At 40.0% G+C, this 23,469-nt stretch overlaps 1 protein-coding gene across 1 annotated transcript in view; it reads right to left on the bottom strand.

Moving 5' to 3' along the window:
- Nucleotides 1–23,469, bottom strand: part of ROR2 (receptor tyrosine kinase like orphan receptor 2) — a 1,224,572-nt gene that overhangs the window by 227,877 nt on the left and 973,226 nt on the right. Inside the window, exons 3-4 of the mRNA XM_044088021.1 lie at nucleotides 16,630–16,917; nucleotides 16,049–16,085 (exon numbers count right to left, since the gene is read on the bottom strand). Coding sequence (XP_043943956.1) covers nucleotides 16,049–16,085; nucleotides 16,630–16,917 — 325 coding nt within the window. The remainder of the gene's footprint in view (nucleotides 1–16,048; nucleotides 16,086–16,629; nucleotides 16,918–23,469) is intronic.

Raw genomic sequence — 23,469 nt, 5'->3', positions numbered from 1 at the left:
TAGCATGTATTTTCTGAGAATACAAAGTCTGAATCTCCCGATAAATTAAGCCTACAAGTTAACCCTAGCTAAAGAGAATAAAACAAATCACACTATTCCAGGAGTAAATGTCATTAAGGTAATTTATTCAACAGGTGTGAGATCAGCATTTTCGTTTTTCACAGAAAACTCCATCAGATAAAAACCATTAAAACAGGAAGACTTAGCTTAAAATATAAAGTTTATATTATAAACTAAGTCTTCCTGTTTTAATGGTTTTTATCTGATGAAGTTTTCTGTGAAAAACAAAAGTGTTTATCTCAAACCTATTGAATAAATTAACTTAGCAGCAGTTACTCCTAGACTAGGGTGATATTTGTTGTTTTAACAGTTTACAGTGTTTACTTGTTTGCATTCATTATTTAAAACGAGTAAAACACAAATGTCTCTGGAGAGCTTCTTTGGAAAATGGTAAAGACCCAATGATGAGAAAGCAGAAGACTCCAACACTGCCAACAAAAAGACAGCTGCATTTGAAAGAAAATACCAAGAGTCCTACTTAAATTACAGGTTTATCATGACAGGTGATTTACATGTTCCAAGCCTGCTCTGTATAATATATGGTGACCGCCTATCCAATGAGGCCATGAAGCCTTCGAAACTGCTTCACCACACAGAGACAAAGAACCCTGCATTAAAAGACAAACCTTTGGAGTTTTTTGAAAGAAAAAAAAAAAAACGTGACCACGAAGGACAGAAGCAACCCCCCCCCCAATATTTGTATTGAATTTAAATACATGAAAATATTACATTCTAATGTAAATTTTTGTTAGACAACTATATACATTATTTACATTTGGCCTAAAATGAAAATGTTTCATCAGGAAAGAAATAATGAACTTTCCATTTACCAATAAATAATTTAAAACGTTTAAGAAAAACATTCAGTCAGAATTATAGAAAATACAATAATTGGAGAGTTTCACTTAAACGAAAAACTTTGGTCCAAGGATTATAAGACCATTTCCTAGGGAAAATTCTTGATTCTTTAACATTTATTTCTGTAGATGCTGATTCTTCCAGTAATAATAGGAAGTCTTTAATGGTAGGTGGAAGAGCTGATTTCCATTTTCTAGTTAAACATTTTCTTGCCACTGCTAACATTGTCAAAAGGAGGTAGAGATTAGATCTCTTCATGTTATTCATGACATTTACATTCAACAGAATTAGGGTTTTAGATAAAATGAATGAGTCTGAAAATAAAGCTTTACAAAATTTACCAATCTCTGTCCAGTACTTGTTAATTTTTATACAATCATAAATAAAATGTTCCCAATCAGCTGAACATACCAAAGAACATCTCCAACAAACAACAGTACTGGATGACTGTACTTTAGCAACTTTGTTGGGAGTATAGAAAGCTCTGTGCAAGCATTTCCATGTGAAGATTTTCCACATTTGGAGATTAGAAGCTAGTTTCACAGAATATAAAAGATCAGAATTGACTTCTGAAGACAAATTTAATATTTGTCCTTTATCAATAAATTTCCAAAATTTTTGTTTGGGTCTAGTTTTGTAGTTTATTAGGATTTTATAAAGATTAGAGATTAAGTTAGGCCAATTTTGATTGTTATATATCAAATCCTGAAGACGAAGTATCAGCTTAGGTATAGTTTTAAATGAAGAATTATTTTCTATTCTACACAAATCCTGAGCATGGGAAAGAATGCTATGAGCACGGGAAAGAATGTTATGTAAGATAATCCAATCAGTGTCTGGAACGTTATAAATATTTCTTATTTCTTAAGTCTGTAATACTGTTAAATTTTTATACAGTGATGCCAGCAAATGAATTGTTTTGATTCCCAATCTTGAAATATTCTTTTGTGTACTCTGTTGGTATAATTTTTAGAAATTCTGAAGGATTAGTAATTCCCACCAAAGTTTTACATCTAAATTTGAATTTATAAACATTTTAAAAATGTTATAAATATGATTTATTAAGTTTACTTTAGTAGGTTTTGCAATATTATATTGTAAATTGATGCCTAGTATAAACCATAGACTGACATTTTGATTATCTGCTAAAAGATTACTAGCTAATTTATTTTCATTTAGGAATATGACTGCACAAAGAGATTTCCAGGCAGAAGAGAAACTGGGACTTTAATACAATTTTATTAAAATTTTTGTGGTTTCCAAAAAGAAATAGAGTAGCTCTTTATCATCATATTAGACCCTGGGAACTAGGAGGAATAAATTTCCCAGATCTTGAATCATATATTAAAGGCTCCATTCTCAAAACAGTCTAACTGGACAAAAGCAATTACTGAAGGCCACCACATCAACAAATCTGTCTGCACTTAGAGCATCATACTTAGTGGCTAACTGTACTGCTAAGGCTAAGAAGCCTTTTAATATTGGTGAAGACTTGATCTTGCCTGCTGCTAAGGACATTTGTCATGAACTTTTAGGACAGGCTGCAGTTAAAAAGGTAGCAGAGGTCCCCCTTTTGGCTAGCACCGTCACTAGACGAACTGATGAAATAGCAGAAGATGTTGAGGCACAATTGTTAGAGATAATTAATAAGTCACCATGGTACACAATCCAGGCTGACGAGTCTACTGATGTTGACAACAAGGCAATAATGTTTGTTTTTGTACAATATATATTTCAGGAGGATGTGCGTGAGGATATGTTATGTGCATTATCTTTGTCAACCAACATCACAGAGGCAGAACTATTCATGTCTTTGAATGCTTGCATATCAGGAAAACTGGACTGGTTCTTTTGTGTCTGTGTTTGCATGGACGAAGCTGCTGCCATGACTGGACAGGTTTCTTTTTTCACTACTTGAGTCAAGGAGGTTGCACCTGAATGTGAGCCTATGCACTGTGTCATTCACAGAGAAATTGTGTTTTTTTTGAATGATGTCATTAAAGTTATTAACCACATCATAGTACAAGCCCTTAGCTTGCAGCTACTTGATCAGCTTTGTAAGGAGATGGATGCAGAGCTCAAACATTTTCTCTTATACACAGAAGTTAGATGTGTTTCTAAAGGTAGATCGCTGGCCAGAGTGTTTGAGTTATGAGAGCTGCACTTTTAGAAAAACAGACACCACTGCCACCACATTTCAGTAACATGGAACGGATGGCAAAACTCGCTTACTTGTGTGACATATTCAACCTGCTCAACGAACTCAATCTGTCACTTTAGGGGAGAAGGACAACTGTCTTTAAGTTGGGAGATAAAGTGGCTGCATTCAAAGCCAAACTGGAACTGTAGGGACAGCAAGTGAACATAGGGATATTTGATATGTTTCAAACATTAGCAGGGATTTTGGAAGAGACTGAGCCTGGGCCTTCATTCTACCAAATGGTGCATGATCACCTATCTTTGCTTTAAAAGAGTTTGAGCATTACTTCCCAACTACTACAAGAGACCCACAAACTGAGAAGGAATGGATCCGTGACCCACTTGTGAACATGCCAAGTGAATTGACCTTGTCAGTGCTGGAAGAAGATCAACTGCTTGAGACTGCAAATGATGGTGGCCTAAAAGTATGTCTGAGACCACTTCAACTCTGTCAACATTCTGGATTAAAATCAATGTGGAATATACTAAGATCGCGACAGAAGCACTGAAAACCCTGCTTCCATTTCCAACATCCTATCTTTGTGAAGCGGGGTTTTCTGCAATGATAGCAACCAAAATGAAATTACGGAGTAGACTGGACATAAGGAATACACTTTGGGTATCATATCTCCCATCACCCCTAGATTGGACCATCTAATTGAAGGGAAACAAGCTCAGGGTTCCCACGGGTTCTGCATTATGGTGAGTTGCACTTTATTATGCTTTATTATGTGTGTGTGATGGCTGGTCTGTGGAAAATTGTCTTACATGAAACCGGTCCGTGGTGCAAAACATATTGGAGACCACTGCTGTTAGGACTAAGGTGCTCAAATAGCAATTTTTTGAATGTGGCCAGTAATGGCTGGGCACAAATTCTTGAGGGAATGGAATTTCATACTTGCATTTTGAATTGCAGTTTTCCATTCTTGTCATACTATACTTCTTTGAAAAGGAAGACTTTAGATAAAAGAAAATATGTTAATGATACACAAGACAGAATTTTTAAGAATGTAGGGTATCATGAATTATCAGAATAAGAGGATTCTGGTAAGTTTTATAAGGGTATTATAACCACAGTTAAAGGATAGAGGGGTGAAGTAGGCATGTAATGTAACTACCTAGTATACTATGGAGCAAATAAAAATGCATTTATGCTCTTGGTATGTCATCACCACTAAGCTGCACGTAAGGTGTGTCATCAAAGCTACTAATTTGCTTCAAACCAAAAGAGTTCCACTATCAGAAAAACTAAAATAAAACTTTAGATAGTGCACACACAAAATGAAACACTAACAAATTACAAAGCATCCTAGCCTATCTAAATCACCGTCCTAAAACCAAACTTTTTGTTTAACTTATAAAGGCTTAACAAAATAAAACAATGCCAGAAATGTTGACATAAAGGGAAACAATTGTGTGGTCTGGGTGTGGACACTGGCTTCACCAAGCCACCAATGAGTGGCTGACTTCATAGCTACCCTGCAGAAGCATGTACACATATGGAGAAGAAATTAGAAGACTTTGAGGTGAGGCAGATCGCACATACTCCTGTTCACAGGTGGGGAGACTCTATGGTGAGGCAGATCGCACATACTTCTGTTCACGGGTGGGGATAGAACTTAACATTCACCCTTCTTTGTTGGAATCCTGGCTGGAGTACAGAGCACTTTCATGGCTGCCTGAATGATGTCCCACCCCAGATAACTTTCACCCTGATGCCAGGTGAAATCTCCTGGTAAAAAGAATGAATGAGCATATCTGGCATGGGGGGGGGGGGGGGGGGGCAAAAAAGTACAGTTGTGTACCTACCATAAATGTAGATGTTAGAGTGTATTCACTGTTGCAGTCATTACACTTGGGTTATCCTGCTGGCAGGCTACCCGCAGTCAGCCTGAACTCCAAAGTCTTGGTCCGGCGTTGGTTGCTGTCGCCTCTTCCCTGACGTCAGTGCGCCAGGGGTATAAAAGATGCAGCCAACGCCATTTTCTTCAGTTTTTCTTGCCCCAGATGTCAGGTGCCCCCAAATTGGTAGGCTAAAAATTTATGCCAATAAGTATGCATGCAATAACATAAACATTTCCTTCATCTACAAGCAAATACACCACATAGGTTGTATAGGATAGAGAAGTACAGATAAGTACACAGTCGTAGTGAAGGTGTGCCGAAGACTGAAAAAATATATCCACAATTGATATGGTATGCAATACAGACCTCAAAAAATAGTCCTGGGTCAATAAACGCTCCAAAAACGTAGTTTATTCGTCAAATAAAAAACATACAAAACGAAAATGGCGTTGACCTAGGTTTCGTCCGTCTCCACGGACTTCATCAGAGTACTGTGTACCTTTCCTTCGAAGCAGTTTGGTTTTCCTTTTGGTTCTGTGTTTGTGAAGTACAGATAAGTCCCAGCAAAGAAAAGGGGGATGGTGGGTGGGTAACCTGTACTGCAACAGTGAATACACTCGAACATCTACATTTATGGTAGGTACACAACTGTACTATGTTCATCGTGTTTCACTGTTGCAGTCATTACTTGGGTTGAATCCCAAAGCTGAGGTAGGGTGGCTGGGTCTAAATAGGATTAGGAGAGGCTATAAAGCCCTGCAAAACTGCAGTGGCAAAGCCTGCTCTAGATTTAGAGTAGAGAGGTAAATTGTAGTGCTTGGTGAAAGTGTGCACTGAACTCCAAGTTGCAGCCTCTAAAATGTCTTTGGTTGGTACCTCTCTGAGGAAGGCTGCTGAAGTAGCTGCTGCTCTGGCAGAATGTGGCCTAATGCCCTTAGGGATTGATTTGCCATGTTGTGAATAACAGAATCGAATGCAGTGGCCTATCCATTTCGAAATGGTCTGCTTTGAGATAGGCTTTCCTTGTGATCCTGCAGCATATGCCACTAAAAGTTGCTCAGTCTTTCTGAAAGCTTTAGATCTGTCCAAGTGGAAGCGTAGCTGTCTGTGTATGTCCAAAGAATGCAGGAGTCTCTCACCCTTATTCTGTGGGTTTGGATAAAAAGTAGGCAAATTAATGGTTTGGTTAAGGGCCACACTGGACACTACCTTAGGCATAAATGTCGGGTTAGTCCACAGAGAAACCCTGTCTGAATGGAAAATGATAAAAGGTTCCACAGCCATGAGAGCCTGTAACTCTGAGACTCGTCTTGCAGAGGTTATTGCTAGGAGCAGAGCTGTTTTCCAAAATAAGAACTTTATTTCAGCTGTATTGGCTGGCTCAAAAGGCGGCAGTGTAAGTTTCTCCAAGACATAATTGACGTCCCATGCAGGTATTGGTGCTCTCCTTGGAGGTCTTATGTTTCTGGCCCCTCTGAGGTAATGCCTTAGCAATGGATGAGAAAAAATAGGTGGTTCCATATTGTAATGAGCTGAAATGGCAGAGGCATGGATTTTAATTGATGAGAAGGATAGGCCTTTGTCCAGCATCTCAGTTAGGTATTGTAAAATCTGAGGAATATTTGATACAAGCATGTCAATTTCTTGTGCCTGGTTCCAAGCACAGAATCTCTTCCATTTTTCTGCATAAGATTTTCTGGTACTTGGCCTCCTGGCCTCCAAAATAACATCCATCACTGCTTTAGAAAGAGGTGTGTTCTGAATGGCTACATTATTTGCCATGCTGCCAGATTTAGGGTCCTGAGCTGGCTGTGCAGGATCTGATTGTTTCGTTGGGTCAGTAAGTGAGGAATTAGAGGCAATGTCCAGGCTGGGCCTTGAGACAAGCTCTTTAGGACTGGGTACCAGTGCTGGCGGGGCCAGTCTGGGGCAATCAGAATCATTTTTCTCTTCTCTTGTCTGACCTTTAGGAGTACCTTGGGAAGGAGAGGTAGAGGAGGAAAGGCATATACTGTAAGGGTTTTCCAGCTGAATGACACAGCACCCACTTTCCATGCTTGTTTGTTATAAGTCCTTGTGCAGAATCTCTGTAGTTGGCAGTTGTGAGGAGAGGCAAAAAGATCTATGTCTGGGCATCCCCATTTCTTTGTTATCATGCTGAAGACTTGTGGATCCAGTTTCCACTCGTGGGGATCCGTAATGTTTCTGCTTAGTTCGTCTGCCAAAGTATTTTTCTTTCCTGGCAGGAATTGTGCTTGCAGATTCATAGATTCATAGATTAGTACTAGGCCAACTGCCCTTGTGGGCCATTTTCAGCCTAGCCAGTTACCCCATGTGAGAATCAAACCCTGCACCTTGTGTTTGTATGGTAAACACCTTAACCATTATGCCAACATCCCACCCCTAAGATGTACTTGATAAGTCAATGCTGTGTCCCACAAAGTCATGGCTTGTCTGCAGAGGGGCTAGAAATGTGTGCTTCCATGCTTGTTTATGTACCACATGACTGTAGTATTGTTCATCCTTATCAGTAGTTGCCCTGGATGAAGAAGGTCCTTGAAAGCTGTCAGGACATTCTGAACAGCTAGCATCTCTTTTTGATTGATATGAAGATGCATTTGGCTTGAGGGACATGTGTCCTGAATACATTTTCCTGCCATGTGGGCCCCCAAGCATAATCTGAAGCATCTGTTGTTATTGACTGCCTGGCTGTGGGTAGATTGAATGGCTGGCTGTCCCTTGTTGAGGTGACAGGACTGTGCCCACCATCGAAACTCCTGCTGAAGGCAAGGAATTAGGGTAATCAATGTTTCCAGGCTGTGGCAATGTTGAGTCCAAACACTTTTTAGATACCATTGTAGTTTCCTCATATGCAGTCTGGCATATGAAATTAGCAAAATGCAGGATGCCATGAAGCCCAAAGCCTGCAGAATTTTTCTTGCAGATAACTGGGTCTTTGTTGCCAACATTGTGAAGTAAGAAGTCAGTTGCCTTTGTTTGTCTGGCGTGAGATAAGTCATCTAGGCAGTTGTATTTAAGCTTGCACCCAGGAATATTATCTCTTGAGAGGGTACTAAATTTGATTTATTTTTGTTTACTGTGTACCCTAGGCAAATCAATACTCTTTTTACAAATGCCAGGTGCTCTAGTAGAATGCCCTTGTCCTCTGCTTGAATAAGGCAATCATCCAAGTAAGGATATATTTGAATTCCTCTTTGTCTGCAATATGCAATTACTGGTGCCAGGCATTTTGTGAAGACCCTGGGCACAGTAGATAAGCCAAAGGGCAGTGCAGAGAATTGGTAGTGCATTGAGTCAGCTATGAATCTGAGGTATCTTCTGCAAGAATGTCTGATTGGTACATGCAGGTATGCCTCCTTTAGGTCCAAAGTTACAAGCCAAGCCTTCTTGCCCAGCATGGGCAGAAGCTGCTGCAAAGTCAACATTTTGAATTTTGGAACGCCAAGAAATGTATTTAGAACAGACAGGTCCAGTATTGGTCTCCAGGCTTTGTCCTGTCTGGGTACCAAGAAAAGTCTTGAGTAAAATCCTTGTCCCTGCTCTTGCTGTGGTACTCGCTGAAAGGCCCTCATGTCCATGAGGGATGAAACTTGTTTTTGTGCCTCTGCCCATTGATTTTGTGGCAGGTCTGGCATACCTTTTGCCCTTGGCAGTGTATGAAAGTGGAACCTGTAGCCCTGGGACACTATATTCAAGACCCATTTGTCCTGGGTGATCATGAGCAAGTTTGAGAAAAAAGTGCTAGTTTTCCCCCTAAGGGGGCTGCCAAAAGATAAGTGCTTGGTGCTGGCAGAGGAAAGTCATTGGGACTGTTTCCTGTATGGCTGTGATTTGTCTTCTCCGCTTTTGGAGGTAGAAGCCCCCCACTGTTTAGGCCTGTATGAGCCCTGGGGCTGGGATCTGCCTCTAGGGTGTCTGTATCTGCCCCTTTATGGTCTGTCTGACACTGGAAAGGACCAATTCTTTGTAGGCCAGTTCCTGCTAAATCTGGGTGGCTGTACCTGTAAGAAATCCTTTACTGTTTGCATAGATTTCGCTTTGTCCTCCATTTTCTTCAACACCTCCTCTGCTTTGACACCAAATAAAGTATCATGCTGTAATGGAGCATCTAGTAATTTTGCCTTAACATGATCAGGTAGAATCTGTTCCTTTAACCAAGCATGTCTCCTAATGACAGAACCTGTAACAGCAGCCCTGCAAGAGGCCTCTAGAGAATCAAAACCACATTGCAATGTATGCTTTCCCACTTGTTCAGTAGCATGCAATAAATCCTGCATTTCCTTATTTTCTGCACAATCAGAATTTGCCAACATTTTCTGTTTTAGCAGTGACATTAAGTATTGCTGATATTTAAGCATATGAAATTGACAATTTAAAGCCCTCACAGCCAAAGTAGCAGAAGTGTAAACTTTTTTTCCCCATCTGTCTAGTGCCCTAGAATCCCTGTTAGAGGGGATAGGGTTTTTTGAAGTAGAAGCCTTGACCCCTTTAGGACCCTGAGAAATAGTTTCTGGATCAGCAGCAGGGTTTTTATAAAGAAATTGATCTGAGTCTGGAACCCTGTAGTATCTGCCTGATTTTACAGGGGCAGGGGGTAAAGAGTCAGGAGAAAGGCCAGACTCTGAAAATACATCATCTACAATGTCTAACACAGGGGGAATAGCAAGAGGCCTGTGCTGAAGCAGTAAAAGAAAATCTCTAAGCCTTTTCTTTGATTCTGAGTAGTCTTGGCTCTCCCAGTGGAAGTGCTCCCTCATGGTATGCAGGGTTTCCCCAAAAGAAAAATCCTCAGGAGGAGAGGCTGAAGGAATAGATTCTTCCGCATCAGAATCCTCATAGGGAGGAAGAGAGTATTCCTGCTCAGAAGAGGAGTCAGAGGAAATGGAAACCTGATATGAAGATTCATATTCTGTCTCTTGCCTAGGCCTCTTATCAGGAGGGGGATGGGAACCCCTGATCAAGGTAATTAGGTCTTCGGCCATTTTGAGCATCTGTTTTTTAGGCATGGAAGTCTGTCCAGGAGAATGCTGTACTTGTTTCTTTGTCTTTAGAACTGCTTTAGTCTTTGCTTTGGAAGCTGAGGTAGGCTTTACATATAACTGTGTAGGTCTGAAAACACCTTCAGAAGCCGATGCCTGCTCAGCGGCTCCGGACCCATCTGAGGGAATAGTTTCCGAGTGTCCAATACCTTGAGTATCCAGAGGCCTAACTGGCTCCACGTGGGAATCGGCAGCAGCCTGTGGCTCTGAGGTAGCGGGCATCAGGGGCTGCGAAAGTGCCTCACGGAGAACCGGTGAACAGCCGACTGGCTTAGCGGAAGCCTCGTCATCAGTTTTGGACCTCCGATGCCTGTCCTTTTCCTTTCGCTTTTTATAAACTCCAGTCAGTTGTTCTGACGGCATTATATAATTGAATCTTTGGCCAAAGTAATGAAAGGCAAAATCGTACCAACGCTTAATAGTGCGTTGGTTAAATCTAGCGCAAAACCGACAGCTAGCAACGTTGTGATCAAGGCCTAGGCAAGGAATACAGTAAGAATGAAAATCCTTATGAGGTATTTGCTTCCCACAAGAAATACAATTGTTAACTTTTTCTGACATCGGTCTGGAGCAAGAAAAAAGTTTCCCCAACGGGGTACTTAGCTTTAATGAAGACTTCGGATCTGAAATTTGATTTTGAAAATCTCAGGAGTCGGCCGACCGGCACTTGGGAACTGCTTTTGCTTCGGCCACCGAGCGGCATGAAAGACTGAAGAAAATGGAGTCGGCTGCATCTTTTATACCCCTGGTGCACTGATGTCAGGGAAGAGGCCACAGCAGCCGATGCCGGACCAAGACTTTGGAATTCAGGCCGACTGCGGGTAGCCTGCCAGCAGGATAACCCAAGTGTAATGACTGTAACAGTGAAACATGATGAACATCTACACAGAAAAAAACTGAAGATAAAACACTGAATACATTTCACATTCACTACTGTATAAAAAAATACTTTTGCATACGGTACTCACAAAATCCACACATACAACCCACCCTTTAAAACAGCAAAACTGCTCTCGTAACAATGTTCAGAAATGAAATTTGTTCTTAACAGAATGAAAAATCAAAATATAACAAAACATAACACACTAACTGCAACTAGTCAATCAGAGATGGTACAGACCCGATTCTAACTAATAACAAACTAAATTAAAAAAGCATTACTGAACTACAAAACTAAAAAATTCCTAACATGACCATCACTAAACTACTTATATCAAATAAATGAACTATCACTAAAAATACTGATTAGAATTCAACTCTGAATTGGAGTTCAAAGTCATACATAACATACTGCTGTTCATACAAACCTGCATGAAATCGTCATGGCAGCCTTTGGTAGTCAGTTCAGTACTTTGGTCCAGCTTGACGATCATTGGGTCAGTGACGTCACTGACTTCAGGAGCGTCATCTCTGGCAGTCATGGTCTTCTGCTTCCTTTGGATTTGACCCCCCACTCTTTTTTGCCCTCAAGAAAGGTGTTGTATAGATAAAAGGTTAATTTTTCATTAACAAAAACAGTGTTTCAAAATAAAAATGTATGAACCCAAAAGGTAAAAAATACACCATAAAGCTGTACCAATATATACGTAAATACACCATAATAACACCCCACCAAGCTATTAGGAGAGGTGGGGAATCCAGTACAGGAGTAGGGATCCTCATGGAAGAATCCTACATGTATAGACTGCAGGGTTCATCACATATCCTTCATGGATAGGAGTGCAGTCATAAAAAATATGTATATCACCATAGCCAATTTAGGGTAAACAAATGGGTAGAAATTATGCTGCTGGGTGGGAGAAAGAAAAAGTAACAAAGCAAAGGATGCTGGTATCTAGAGTATAGAGGTAAATTATAAGCCCTAGAAATGTATACATAAAGGAGTAAATTATAAAAATGTACCAAATGTCAAGTAAATAAGAGAAAGCCGTCCTTTCTTGTAGTGATGGTTGTCCAACATGTAGAATGGTCTAGCCTTGTAGTCTTATAGGACATCCATGTGGGGAGTATTGTAATCCTAGTTTATTTAGGTCTATTTGAATTTTTGTCTGTTTCCTACTTTTCAGCCCTGCTGCTTTTCCTTGGTACTAAAGCTGGTCGATTTTCTGTTTGCTTGGTTTCTGTCCAGGTTTTAGTTTCTTCCCAGGTGTACATCCAAGGTGCCTATATTAGGTTCTGGGAAGGTAGTGTTTTCCCCCTGTCTGCTGTAGGTGAGTGGATTGCCTGGTAGATTATTGCTCTGGGGAAAGCCACTCTGGAAAACTTAGGATTAGTTGATGGATTAGTTCCTGTCTTGATGGAAGATACCCTGTCTTGATGGAAGATTTTGGCCTGTAGTAAGCAGTTTTCCTTGCTGAGGTTTGCTGAGGCTTAAAAGCTGTTGGTTCCGACAGGCATTGCACGGCTTTGCTCCATACTGGTCAAAGCGGAGGGTGTGGTAGTTCTGCTTTAAAGTTTCAAGGGTTTCAGGAGTTCCAGTCAGGTTTCCTGCTGAGTCCTGTTCTTGGTCCTTTGAGAGGAGGCCTGAGTAACTGCTGATGAAAAGACGCTAGAGGAGTTGAGATGTGGGGCCGCTCGATTAGTATATGCTGCTGTGATGTATTGATAGGTTGAGCCCTGTATGTGAAATAGGACAGAGTATGTAGTAAAAGTTCTGCCAAGCACAGAATAATGGCAGACCTTATTCATTACCTCTTTTCCTTTTCCTTTCCATTTTTTTCACTTGGTTTCTGGCCTAATTTTTGAGTTCTAGTTCCTTCAAGGATAAGGTCCATGGCTTCAACCCCTTTGGAGTCTGTCTGGGTTTGAAGCTATGTGATGTTCCAGATGGTCAGTTGCCTTGGTTTTGGTTAGTAGGTTTTGCATGATGTTGTTGTTGTTGGTTGTTCTCATCAAAGGCATCAGCTTGTGAATTGATTCTCGAGATTCTCTCTCTCAAACCAGGGTACCAGTCTGTCTCAGTGCTGTCTTGGATCAGGATTATCTATGGGCGTTCTCTTTATTTTCAATTTCAGTTTCAGTAGCACCTTGTGCATCAAGGGAAGAAGTGAGAAGCATAGGCTGTCAGGCCTTTCATCCTGAAGGTCTTAGAGTCAACCTTCAATGGGTGGTGGATGCAGAATGCAGAATTTTTGTTTGGCTGGTGATTGGTGGGGATACGCTGTTAATGTATTTGTGGCATTCCATTTTTCTTTCGGATGTTGATGAGATGTCAGAGTGTAGCATTCGACGTCCGGTGGTTCTGGTTATGCTGTCTGCTAGGTTGTTCTTTTTCTTTTTTCACAACAACAACTGTAACTGGACTGTTGTAGCTGCAGAGCCAGAAGATTCCAAGGTCAAGTCATTCTGCATAGGGGTATGAATGAGTGCCTCCTTGTTTGATGCACATGACTGTGACTGGTGTTGTCTGTCCTATCATCAAATGGCCTTTGAGGAATGAATGGTCTGAATTTTTTTGACTGCCAGTTACTGCCAGCATTTTCTTTTTGGTAGCTGGTCTTGAGTCCATGTCAGCATTCATCATTTCCTCAGCCTCATCCCTGGGTCTGAGAGTCTTGGTTGTGATGGTTTGGCTTGCTCAAAAAGTTGTGCCTGTATTGAGTAAGTTTGACTGTGCCCTGGCTGTTGTATAAAGCTGTTAGGTTTTCTAGTTGTAGGATGTTCTGAGATTTCTGTGTCTGTGTGTGTGCTTGTAGCTTTCTTTTTGTACATTCATAGGCATACCAGCATCTCCTGTGCATGATGTGGGAAAGGCCAAAGGGATGCAAACTGTGAGGCCTGTAGCCTTTTCTTGCTGTTTGTTGTGTGTAAGAATTAGTGCTTTCCAGTTAAGTTTTCTGCTGCAGTTAGAAGTTCTTTTGTTTTCCAATAGTTTTACATGCCTCAATTCCAGCATGAGAATGTTCTTGTTTTCTTGTTGATCAGTGTAATTGACTGTTTATTGACTATTGTGTATCCCAGGGCTTGTAACAAGTAAATGACCTTTGTAAATCTGTTTTCAGCTTTTGTTGCTTGCTTGCTTTGTCGTCAGGTCGTATGTAAGAGTAATTTATATTCCCTGTAGTCTGCAGTCTGTGGCAGGCATTTTGTTGGCATTTTGTGAATACTCTGGGCGCGCAGCAGACCAAAGAAAAAAATGCTGAGAGATTGATCTCTGATCCTGCAAGAAATCAGGTATCCTCTGCAATTTTTGGTCGAATGGGCACGTGCAGGTACCCTCCTGAGATCTAGAGTTACCAGCCAACACTCCCCATGCAGCATGGGAAAAGTTGAGGGGGTCAGCATTTTGAATTTTTGGGGCAATGATGTATGTGTTTTAAGGCGGACAGGTGAGAATAGGTCTCAACTTTTTTCTTTTTCTTGCTTCCTAAAGCCCATTTCAAGAAAAACTTTGACAAATAACACAGCCAAATGAAAACAATGGCAGCGCTCATAATACAAAAACAAAGATAGATAAAATGAAATACATGGTGGTTTGATTTGTGTGATAAGTAAAACATCTTTCATTGTAAGATTACACAGCTGGGTTAATGACTCAGTTCCTTAAACCTGCAAAAGTGTTTATGGCAGCAATGATTACAAAACATCATCAATGCTTTTCTAACTGAATAATCAAACTTGCCCTCCGAGGCCCATTGTAGCACTGGCAATAATCAACTTAAAAAAAAAAAAAAAAACTATGACTGACATGTCAGCCTACACTATTTTTCTGCAAATCTTTTACCATTTTTAAACATGAAAAATAAATACAAACTACAAAGCTTCCCCAGCAGAAACAACGTCAGACTTCCACTCTAATATTACATTGGAAGTTTACTACAGAGGTTTATGGCTACAAGCTGGTAACAAAGCTTCATCCTAGAGTCCCGAGTTTGATTCCCTGAGTATCTGTTTGTTAGTTGTTTTAAACTTAACAAGTTTGTCTTCTGTTTTATTCTTAGGAAGTCACTTAATCACACAATGGTATTGGGCCAACCATGAAAACTGCAAAACAGATGCTCGTGGCACTGCTGGTTAAAAAGTAAAATAAACTACTCTTACAAAGCAAATAAATAAACAAACATAATACTGGAGCTGAAGAGACCACTTTAAAGGATCATGCAAACAAGTGCCATCATGATATGCAAGTCAGTTCCATGCAGAACCATTAAAGTCAATGCTGACAAGTGCTGACCCAAAACTACACTTTTGGTGTAACTTAATGTGGGGTTCTTCAGCTTAAGAATACAAGCACTCTTCATCTGGCATACTACATAACTGTACTATATCAATTTTAACACAGCAGAGGTATGTGATATTATACAAACTGCATGACTTGGAGGCAGACCAGTTTGCAAACGGGCACTATAACAAGTCTGTGTTAAAGTACATACACTGCCTGCTATCTATGTTTTTAAGGAAACCCTACTCGTGTGGGGAGAGAAGTTGAATCTATATCTTGAGTTCCTAGTAATAATGCCACAATACAAAGACAAGGCAAATATCATCAAGGACACAAACTCATGATAAAACAATTGAGCACTAACATTTTTACGGCCCTGATTTTTTGCTTCATTTGACAAAGTTATTATCTTCTAGGTAAGAGAACCCTTTGAGGTGACCAAATTCGTACTTTATATCCATTTTAGTAATTCAGCACAAAACCACAAAAGCTAGGGTCCACAAAGAAACAACCAACAGATAGTAAACACAACATTCAGTTTCTAATGCCTTAGTTATGCCCTGACTAATGAAACCCATGTTCACAAAACAGATATTCACATGTACAAATAAAGGTTAAGACCCCAGCTAGAATATACATACACTGGGCACAGCACCCTTTGGTTAACATGATCACAAAAAGCAGTAAATCATACTGCAGCAGGACTGCTCAATACGTTGCTTGCTGTTGTCAGCTAGGAAAAAGTCCTTCTCTGTAGAAGCATTTTTAACTTTTGAATAACAGAAGGGTGATACTGCCTACTGCCTTTTTGTAAACATGGACCACGGGAAAAAATCGACAAAGGTATGATATAACAGGTACTTACTGGTCACTATGACTTGGACTGAGTGTTGGAGAATGGCCTGTATAAATAAAAAAAGGATATTAAAATACAGAACAGCAAAATGAAATGTTAAACCGAGAAAACAATTATGGCTTTATTGAACAAAGCTATGCATTTCTTTCAAGAAATTTTGCCCCAGGCCACAGGCTCTGGTCTAAATTTCCTTCATGTAATTACACTCTGTTATTTTGAAAACCACAAATAAAATCATGATACCCAAGCCCCATCAGAGAGAAAATGAAGTAAAATGAATCACTCTTGCATACTGAACAACTTGTTTTATTAAACTGCATTATTTCATGCTGTAAGATAGTTTTCCTTCCTGTACTTGACTGAATTCAGAAGCCAAAAGAAAAGCCTATCCCTACGTTAGGTAAACAAGGACTGCACAAAGCAATCTTTATACTAAATTCACATTTGGCTTCAAAGCCAATACGCTACCTTACAATGTAAATCAAGCCAGTTTAATTACATGCTGCTTGAAACCACATTAAATGTAGCCTGAAGAAAGTTCTCCACAAATACTAGGAAAGCTTAAGAAATGATAAAGGAATAGAACTGACCAAGTTTTACAAAGAGAACGCCAGTAGCAGTGATCGTCTTAATCCCATTCGTGGCCACACACTGATAATAGCCAGTGTCTGTTGTATCCAGGTCCTGAATCCGTAGTCGAGAGCCATAATCCATTTTCCTTATTGTAATTCTTCGTGGCTCCTGAACCACTGGTGCATCATTTTTCAGCCACCTGATGTTAAGAGAGGGATATCCAGATACCTTGCAATGCAACGTGGCCGTCTGTCCCTGCACTATGGTGATATTGTTGACAGGCTCCTCCAAGATCAAAAAGTATCCTGCAAGGGTAAAGATCAGAAAGAATTAGCATTATGCAAAGAATTAAACATTATATAGCCTCATAAAAGGCACAAATTAGCACTGAGGTACCCTCAATAAAGGTCAAAAGCAAACAGCTATGTTATGTAAACAAAATGCTCTGAAACATGATGCCACATTCTCACCAACAGAAATGTGTATGTAGTCAATAGACTACTTCAGTGAAAAGCCCTAAACAACTGACACTATCTATTACTGGAAGATGTTGCAGAAGGTCTTAAGAAGGGTGTAGGAGGAAATGCCATCTTCAACCATTGCACTAAGTTCCTTTTTGATGAAAACCTTTTTTTTTTTACTGAAATGGTCAGTAACACACCATAATCCAGGAAAATCAATACTAACTGCATTTTTTTAAATTATTTGTTTTGTTTGCATTTCGTTTGCTTTAAAGTGAAAAACATAAGAGTCGTTCAGGCCATGAATGTTATAGTGTGAAAGAATCATTGTTGTCAAAGCACAGTAAATGCAACTGTAATACAAGAAAAAAACAAATGTCTTTCATTCTAGACCCACATGGGAGTTAGCACAACAGTTAAGGTCACAATAGATAAAATTAAGAGTGCAGATTACAAACATGGCAAAAAATAAATCACCACTGTCATAAAATATAAAAAAGAACCACATTTAATTCAATATGGTAAGCGCTTTCACTAAGTAGCTTCATCAGACCATAAAATAAACTGATGGCAAAACATTTTAAAAAGTCTGGAACAACCAATGAAATTGCTTCAAGCAATCTCACATGACTTGTGCTTACTTTGGGAGCAGTCTTGCATTTATCCTTTCTGGCACGGTGTTTTTTGGTCTGTGCAGTTATAACAGTTAAGGTGTTCACCTCACAGACACAAAGTACAGGGTCTGATTCTCACCTGTGGTCACTGTCTGGCTAGGCTCATGATGATCTGGACTGACTGCCTAGTACTTATCTATGAACCTGAGTTTATGCAGTGGCTCAGGCACTGAAGGACCTGTGCAGGCAAGGCTGGGGAAAAGTGGCTGATGCTGGCTCACTCATCCTGGGGGAAGAAGTGGTGGTTTAAAGTTGCTATTAAGCACAATAACTTAGGTGATTAACTCACAAACAAGAGGTACAGTGTTTAATTCTCACCAAAGGAAACTGTCTAAGCTTAAAGTGGTCCACAAGGGAAGCTAGCTTAGTACTCACCTAGGAACAAAATGAAGATACACCACTGAATCCTGTACCAGTTTCTAGTCTACATCTGCAATTCGTATCCATTTCTGGTTCAATCTATCCTGTTGCCCCCTTCCCCCCAATGCTTTGTTTAAACAAGTCTCTCTGGATTCACTTGACAGAAGATATTTTCCTGCTAGGAGCTAGAGTGCTCTTTTGAAACATGTTATCTGCTCAGACTTGACAATATTCTGTGTATCAGTTGGCTTGCGTACCCTGTACCCATCTAATGTACCCATGCAGGAAGTAGTAAACAGTAACTAATACTACTAAAACTTTATGGAGGCTTTCCTTTGACATCAGAGTGCCCCAAGTTTTACACCCCTCTAGGATAACCACTTTTTATTTTGTAGTTTTTCAGACAGTCTGTCAATAATCTTCGAGAACTTCTTTAAGACGTGTTCCTGAGTGTCTCCTTGAGATGACTGAAAAGTCGAACCTTGTTTTTCAGTCAGGGGACCCATGGTACTACAGAGAGCACAGACCATGACTAACAAATAAATTATGTTCTTATGAATCAAAGTTTCCACAAAAGCAAACAAATATATGTATATGCCAAAACAGTCCTCAGTTCACAAATTCTTGTTGACCCTTATGACAGCATTTTTTTCCACTGATTAAACACAGCAATAAAGACTTATGCAACATTCTACAATGATACACAATACTATCACTTCATATACAGCACAACCTCAAACTTTACAGCCTAGATGTGTTGATCTCATACCATACCCAAAGTACACCAAGTTTTCTAACCCATCCATTTTATATAAAAGATGACATAAGAAGATAACTTCTGTTGGTCAGTAATATTAGATGATGACATTATCAAAACTAATTTTTGAAATTTTGACTCCAGTGTGATTCACAATCACAAAAGCTAACGACTAAAAATAATCTAGTATGCAGTCAGTCGTGGTGGTGCAGTGGTTAGCATTGTCGCCTCATAGCAAGAGGTTCTCCTGTTCGATTCTGTGTGGAGTCTGCATGTCCTCTCTGTGGTCGAATGAGTTTTAAAGACATGCAGTAGGTGCGTATGTGTGTGTGTGCCTTCTGTGAAGGTTGGGTACCGGGCTGGCAACTCGACACTGTAAAAACTCCACTGCCAATCAATCTGTGGACCAATGATCCGCTGTGGCGATCCCTAACGGGAGAAGCCGAAAGACAGGCAGTCAGGGCTTCATCCCTTTATATCACAGAGTCAGCCCTCATGAGGATGTAATCTCTCATCAGATTTTACTCATACTGTTGCTAAGGATGATGGATAGTCATGAAGTAAAATGGTCAAGACTGTATTCGTTTATTTACTTCTCAATATGCAAAAAAAAACATTCAATAAGGCAAATTGCTGCACAAACTATTAGAAAAAAATACTGGTAATTTCATTTTAAAATACAGGTTATGGAGTCTGTAATGTTTTTAAATTTTCTAGGTGAAATGTTTCACTGGAGCTCACACTGCCAATAACAAAGCAGTAGTTCTCCATTATCACAATTACATTCTGCCTGAGCATGGCTCATTTTCAGCAGAATCCCAGGGAGAAAAGCTCACTTTCCCATTACATAACAAATCTGTTGTTTTACATATTTAGAATAACAGTTTGCCTTCAAAATGCACTTGTGAGTATACTGTGTCACACACACTGTCTTGGCATTTAAACCCCAACAAAAAAGTATCTCAGCACTTTAAGGGAATAGCCCACATCCCATCCTTTTAATAGATGACCCTGTCCTTAAAGTTCTCCATAACCAACAGTCTCCTGCTTAGCAGGGTTTCAAGGTCCTTCCTGTTCAGAAATGATAATTTTGCATTAACAGGGACCATGCAGTCAAGAACACTACTTTAAAAACAGTTTGATAAGCATTAAGGGAACATGCTTTATCATCTGCAAACACTAATGCCTGCATTTAAAATTCAAACAGACAAGGATCAAACTTTTTTGTCTGAGAGATATACAAGCACCCATGTTCTTGCCTGTTGTGTGCACATGGAGATACAGAACTATTCAGACAGACACCATTAGTATGGAAACACTACATAGTCAAGGAGTGAGTTTTATGGACTTCGCTCATAACTGCTGGGCTTTAATTCTGATTGAAGCTGGGCAGACCAGATTAGACTTCTTGTGTGTGTTTTTTTTTTTTTAGCTTTTTCAGCTCACCATTTTCAATATTTAATTTTCAGTAAACAGTGATCCAAAAAAAAATCATTGGCTGCTCATAAGTAAGCCAGTCCTGACTAAGGATGAGACAATGTACGTCTGAATAGCAGTTCAGGTACTGGAAAAGCCATGCAGCAGGGGAGGATGGGACTGACTGTCTAATGCCAGCTCACCTATCCTTGGAGGATGGTGGGACAGTTTCAGTAAACCAAAAATCAACAGGCAAGCAGAGGCCTGCAGAGCATCTTATAAATCCAGAACCAAATGTGGGACTTAACAATCCAAAGCCAGTGATAGCAGCGCTCATTTGAATGTGAAGAGAAGCATTCGCCCACATGGGGAGGCTTTAGTAGGCCTCACAGTGAATAGTGTGTTCATGTCAGCCACTAAGGGACTGGTTAGGGCCTTACTAGAAATGCCTTCATTACCAGGTTAGTGTCAAGGGAACAAACCACCTTTACATCTACTAGGAAGATGTCCGCTACAGTCAGCTCCTGTCTCCATGCTAGGGATACCCACTAGAGGTGATGTAATGAATGGTTTCAAGTCCTATAGGATGTGGTGTGATGGTCAGAATGCACATAAGCAAAAAGCATATAGAAAAATATTTAAAAATATGGGGAAATAATATGGGAAGCAAAACATGGGAACCCTTGGTGTTGGTGCACTGTTGCCACAATACAGTTACCCTTTAGGGGTTACAGCTGAGTACTGTTCCTTTTAAGTTCATATTTAAATAAGTATATAATTAAATCAGAAAGGATTGAGACATTTTATTACAAGCATACGTCAGAGACTGAAAACGATCTATATTCATTCACCAATCTGCTGAACAAATGCTACTCAGACTGCAACTTCAGTTAAAATGATGCTTCATTCTTTGAATCACTTTACCTGTGTTCATAGGATCACAGGTGTTTACTAGGCTAACGACCACAAGGGGCTTTTTAAACCTAGTCATGCATCCCAAATCTCTGACAAGTTCTGGTACCCTTGATAATTGTAAGCATGGGTTTGGGAGATGAAACATTTACAGGCTGCCTGTGTCCTTTAGACACACAGGGTGTGCTATTCTACCTGCTAGCAAAACCTTGCCTACCTGGGCTGTAGTTTCCACTCACTGAGAATGCACTACTGTTGAGTACACTGAGCATGTTCTACTAGACATGCCACACATTAGCTCTCCCTTACAGGTGCTACTGATGATTACTTGCTACTTAATATTTCAGTATACAAAACCATATGGTTCCAGATACCAAGACAGGCGGACATCAATTCCGTTTATACAGTATTACAGAAATGACAAATGAAATTTGTTAATTGACTGGTCTGAAGCCGTTCTGATACTCCATTGTGTTACAATGGCAACAAGACTGATGGAAAAGCACTTTTAAAAAACAAATCCCTTCATGCTCTAATAGCTGTAAGATCTATCTAATGTCGGAAAGTTTCTACACTAAATAAAGGTTGAGCTGAGATTCTATCCCTACATATACATAATGATATTAATGACATGCATTTCTTCCATTTTATACATGTATACTTCTTAATCATAACCCAGTACTGTTGAATCAGGAAGCACATAAAAAACAACATACAGATGGTAATCTGTCCAAGCTGTGACTGGCTAATAACCACACAGAACCAATCAGTCCTTAGGGATGGTTCCTCAAGCTGTGTCTGGTTATACCACACAGAACCAATCAGTCCTTAGGGATGGTTCCTCAAGCTGTGTCTGGTTATACCACGCAGAACCTATCAGTCTTCAGGGAAGGTTCCTCAAGCTGTGGCATACCCATAGAACTAGTTTCCACTCATGCAGTCCAATTGGACACTTAAGAATACTGTGGGATCATTGCTGACACTTCCTGGAAGACGCTGCTAAGAAAGTTGGTGGCAGCGCCAATGTTGTTTGATGACCCCTCTCATTCTCTTTAAGGCTTCTTCCTGTGAAGCGTTGGGCCTTGGAAAAAAAAAAAGTTCCATGGATAGGGGTTATCAGAGGCTCTTCACTGCAGTCAATACCCACATCATCTTCTGTAGGCCTTCTATTAGACCTTGTGAAGCTTCCCCAAACAGCACATCTCCCTAGAAGAGGGCAAAGCATAATGTTCTGCATTAGCTTCTTTATAAGAAACAGCCTAGGCCACTCAATTGGGTAAAATCATACATCTAATGCTGTTGACATGCTACATCACCAGCACAATCAAATACATTGTAAAGCTACATGCAGTACACTACTGAGGAAGTGGGCATATGTTCTTATCCAGAGACTATCTTATCCTAATAATGGGAATTCTACTGTCACCTTCTTTAGAGCCTTAATCTGCAATGGAAGACTAAAATTTATTTTATTTACTTATTGGCATTTGATTACCGGGAAAGTCCACTGAGCCATAAGAGCTAATTTTCAGTGGAGGCCCGGGGGAGAAAAATCTCCCAAGTACATGTAACAAACATGAACAATTAAAATAACAAAATACAGGCAGGTTAACTTTCAGAAGTTCAAATTACACACAATTGTGTATACATACATACAAAACATACACGGTTGAACAATAAACAATTTGGGAAGTTCACATGATGCATTTAGTGTCGTATATTGGCAATTGCTTGGAAGTAGAGTTCGAGATAATAGGGAGTTTGTCCCTCCAAACAATATATTACAGTTAAAATTCAATGTGTGATAGGGTTGAGGCATAAGATAGTAAGGAACGTGTTAAACATGGAAGTAAAAGAGTAGCAGTCGTAACGGGTGAGCCAGGATCTATGTAAGTAGAAGAGGTAAATTAAGGGTGCATGAGAAGCTATGGAAGAGGAAGAGGGCAGGACTTAAAGGAGGGAGGTGATGAGCAATTACAGCTCCAGGTGGATGAGAGATAGTTGTATAAGAAAGTTAAATGTGCAAGGTTTTGGTTGGTTTTAACTGTTATGGGAAGAGAGTTCCAGATCTTGGCTCTGGAATAAGAGTATAGGAGATGGCCTGCTGGTAGGTTTGGTTTGTAAATTTGCGGTAGATGTTGATTTTCAGATCTAAGTTAACTTTTGGGTAGGTAGTCATTGAACAGTGAGGAGACGGCAAGACATTCTAAGGGTTTGTATATTATTTTGTGTGCTGTAGTTAACTGTACGCAGGAGAGATAATGAGGGAGTTCAAGC

The sequence above is a fragment of the Protopterus annectens genome, chromosome 11.part0 (assembly GCF_019279795.1).
Source record: "Protopterus annectens isolate FY-2018-M chromosome 11.part0, PAN1.0, whole genome shotgun sequence".
In the NCBI taxonomy this organism is placed as follows: Eukaryota; Metazoa; Chordata; order Ceratodontiformes; family Protopteridae; genus Protopterus; species Protopterus annectens.
Note: the sequence above shows the minus strand (reverse complement) of the source record. Positions and strands in the feature narration are given on the sequence as shown.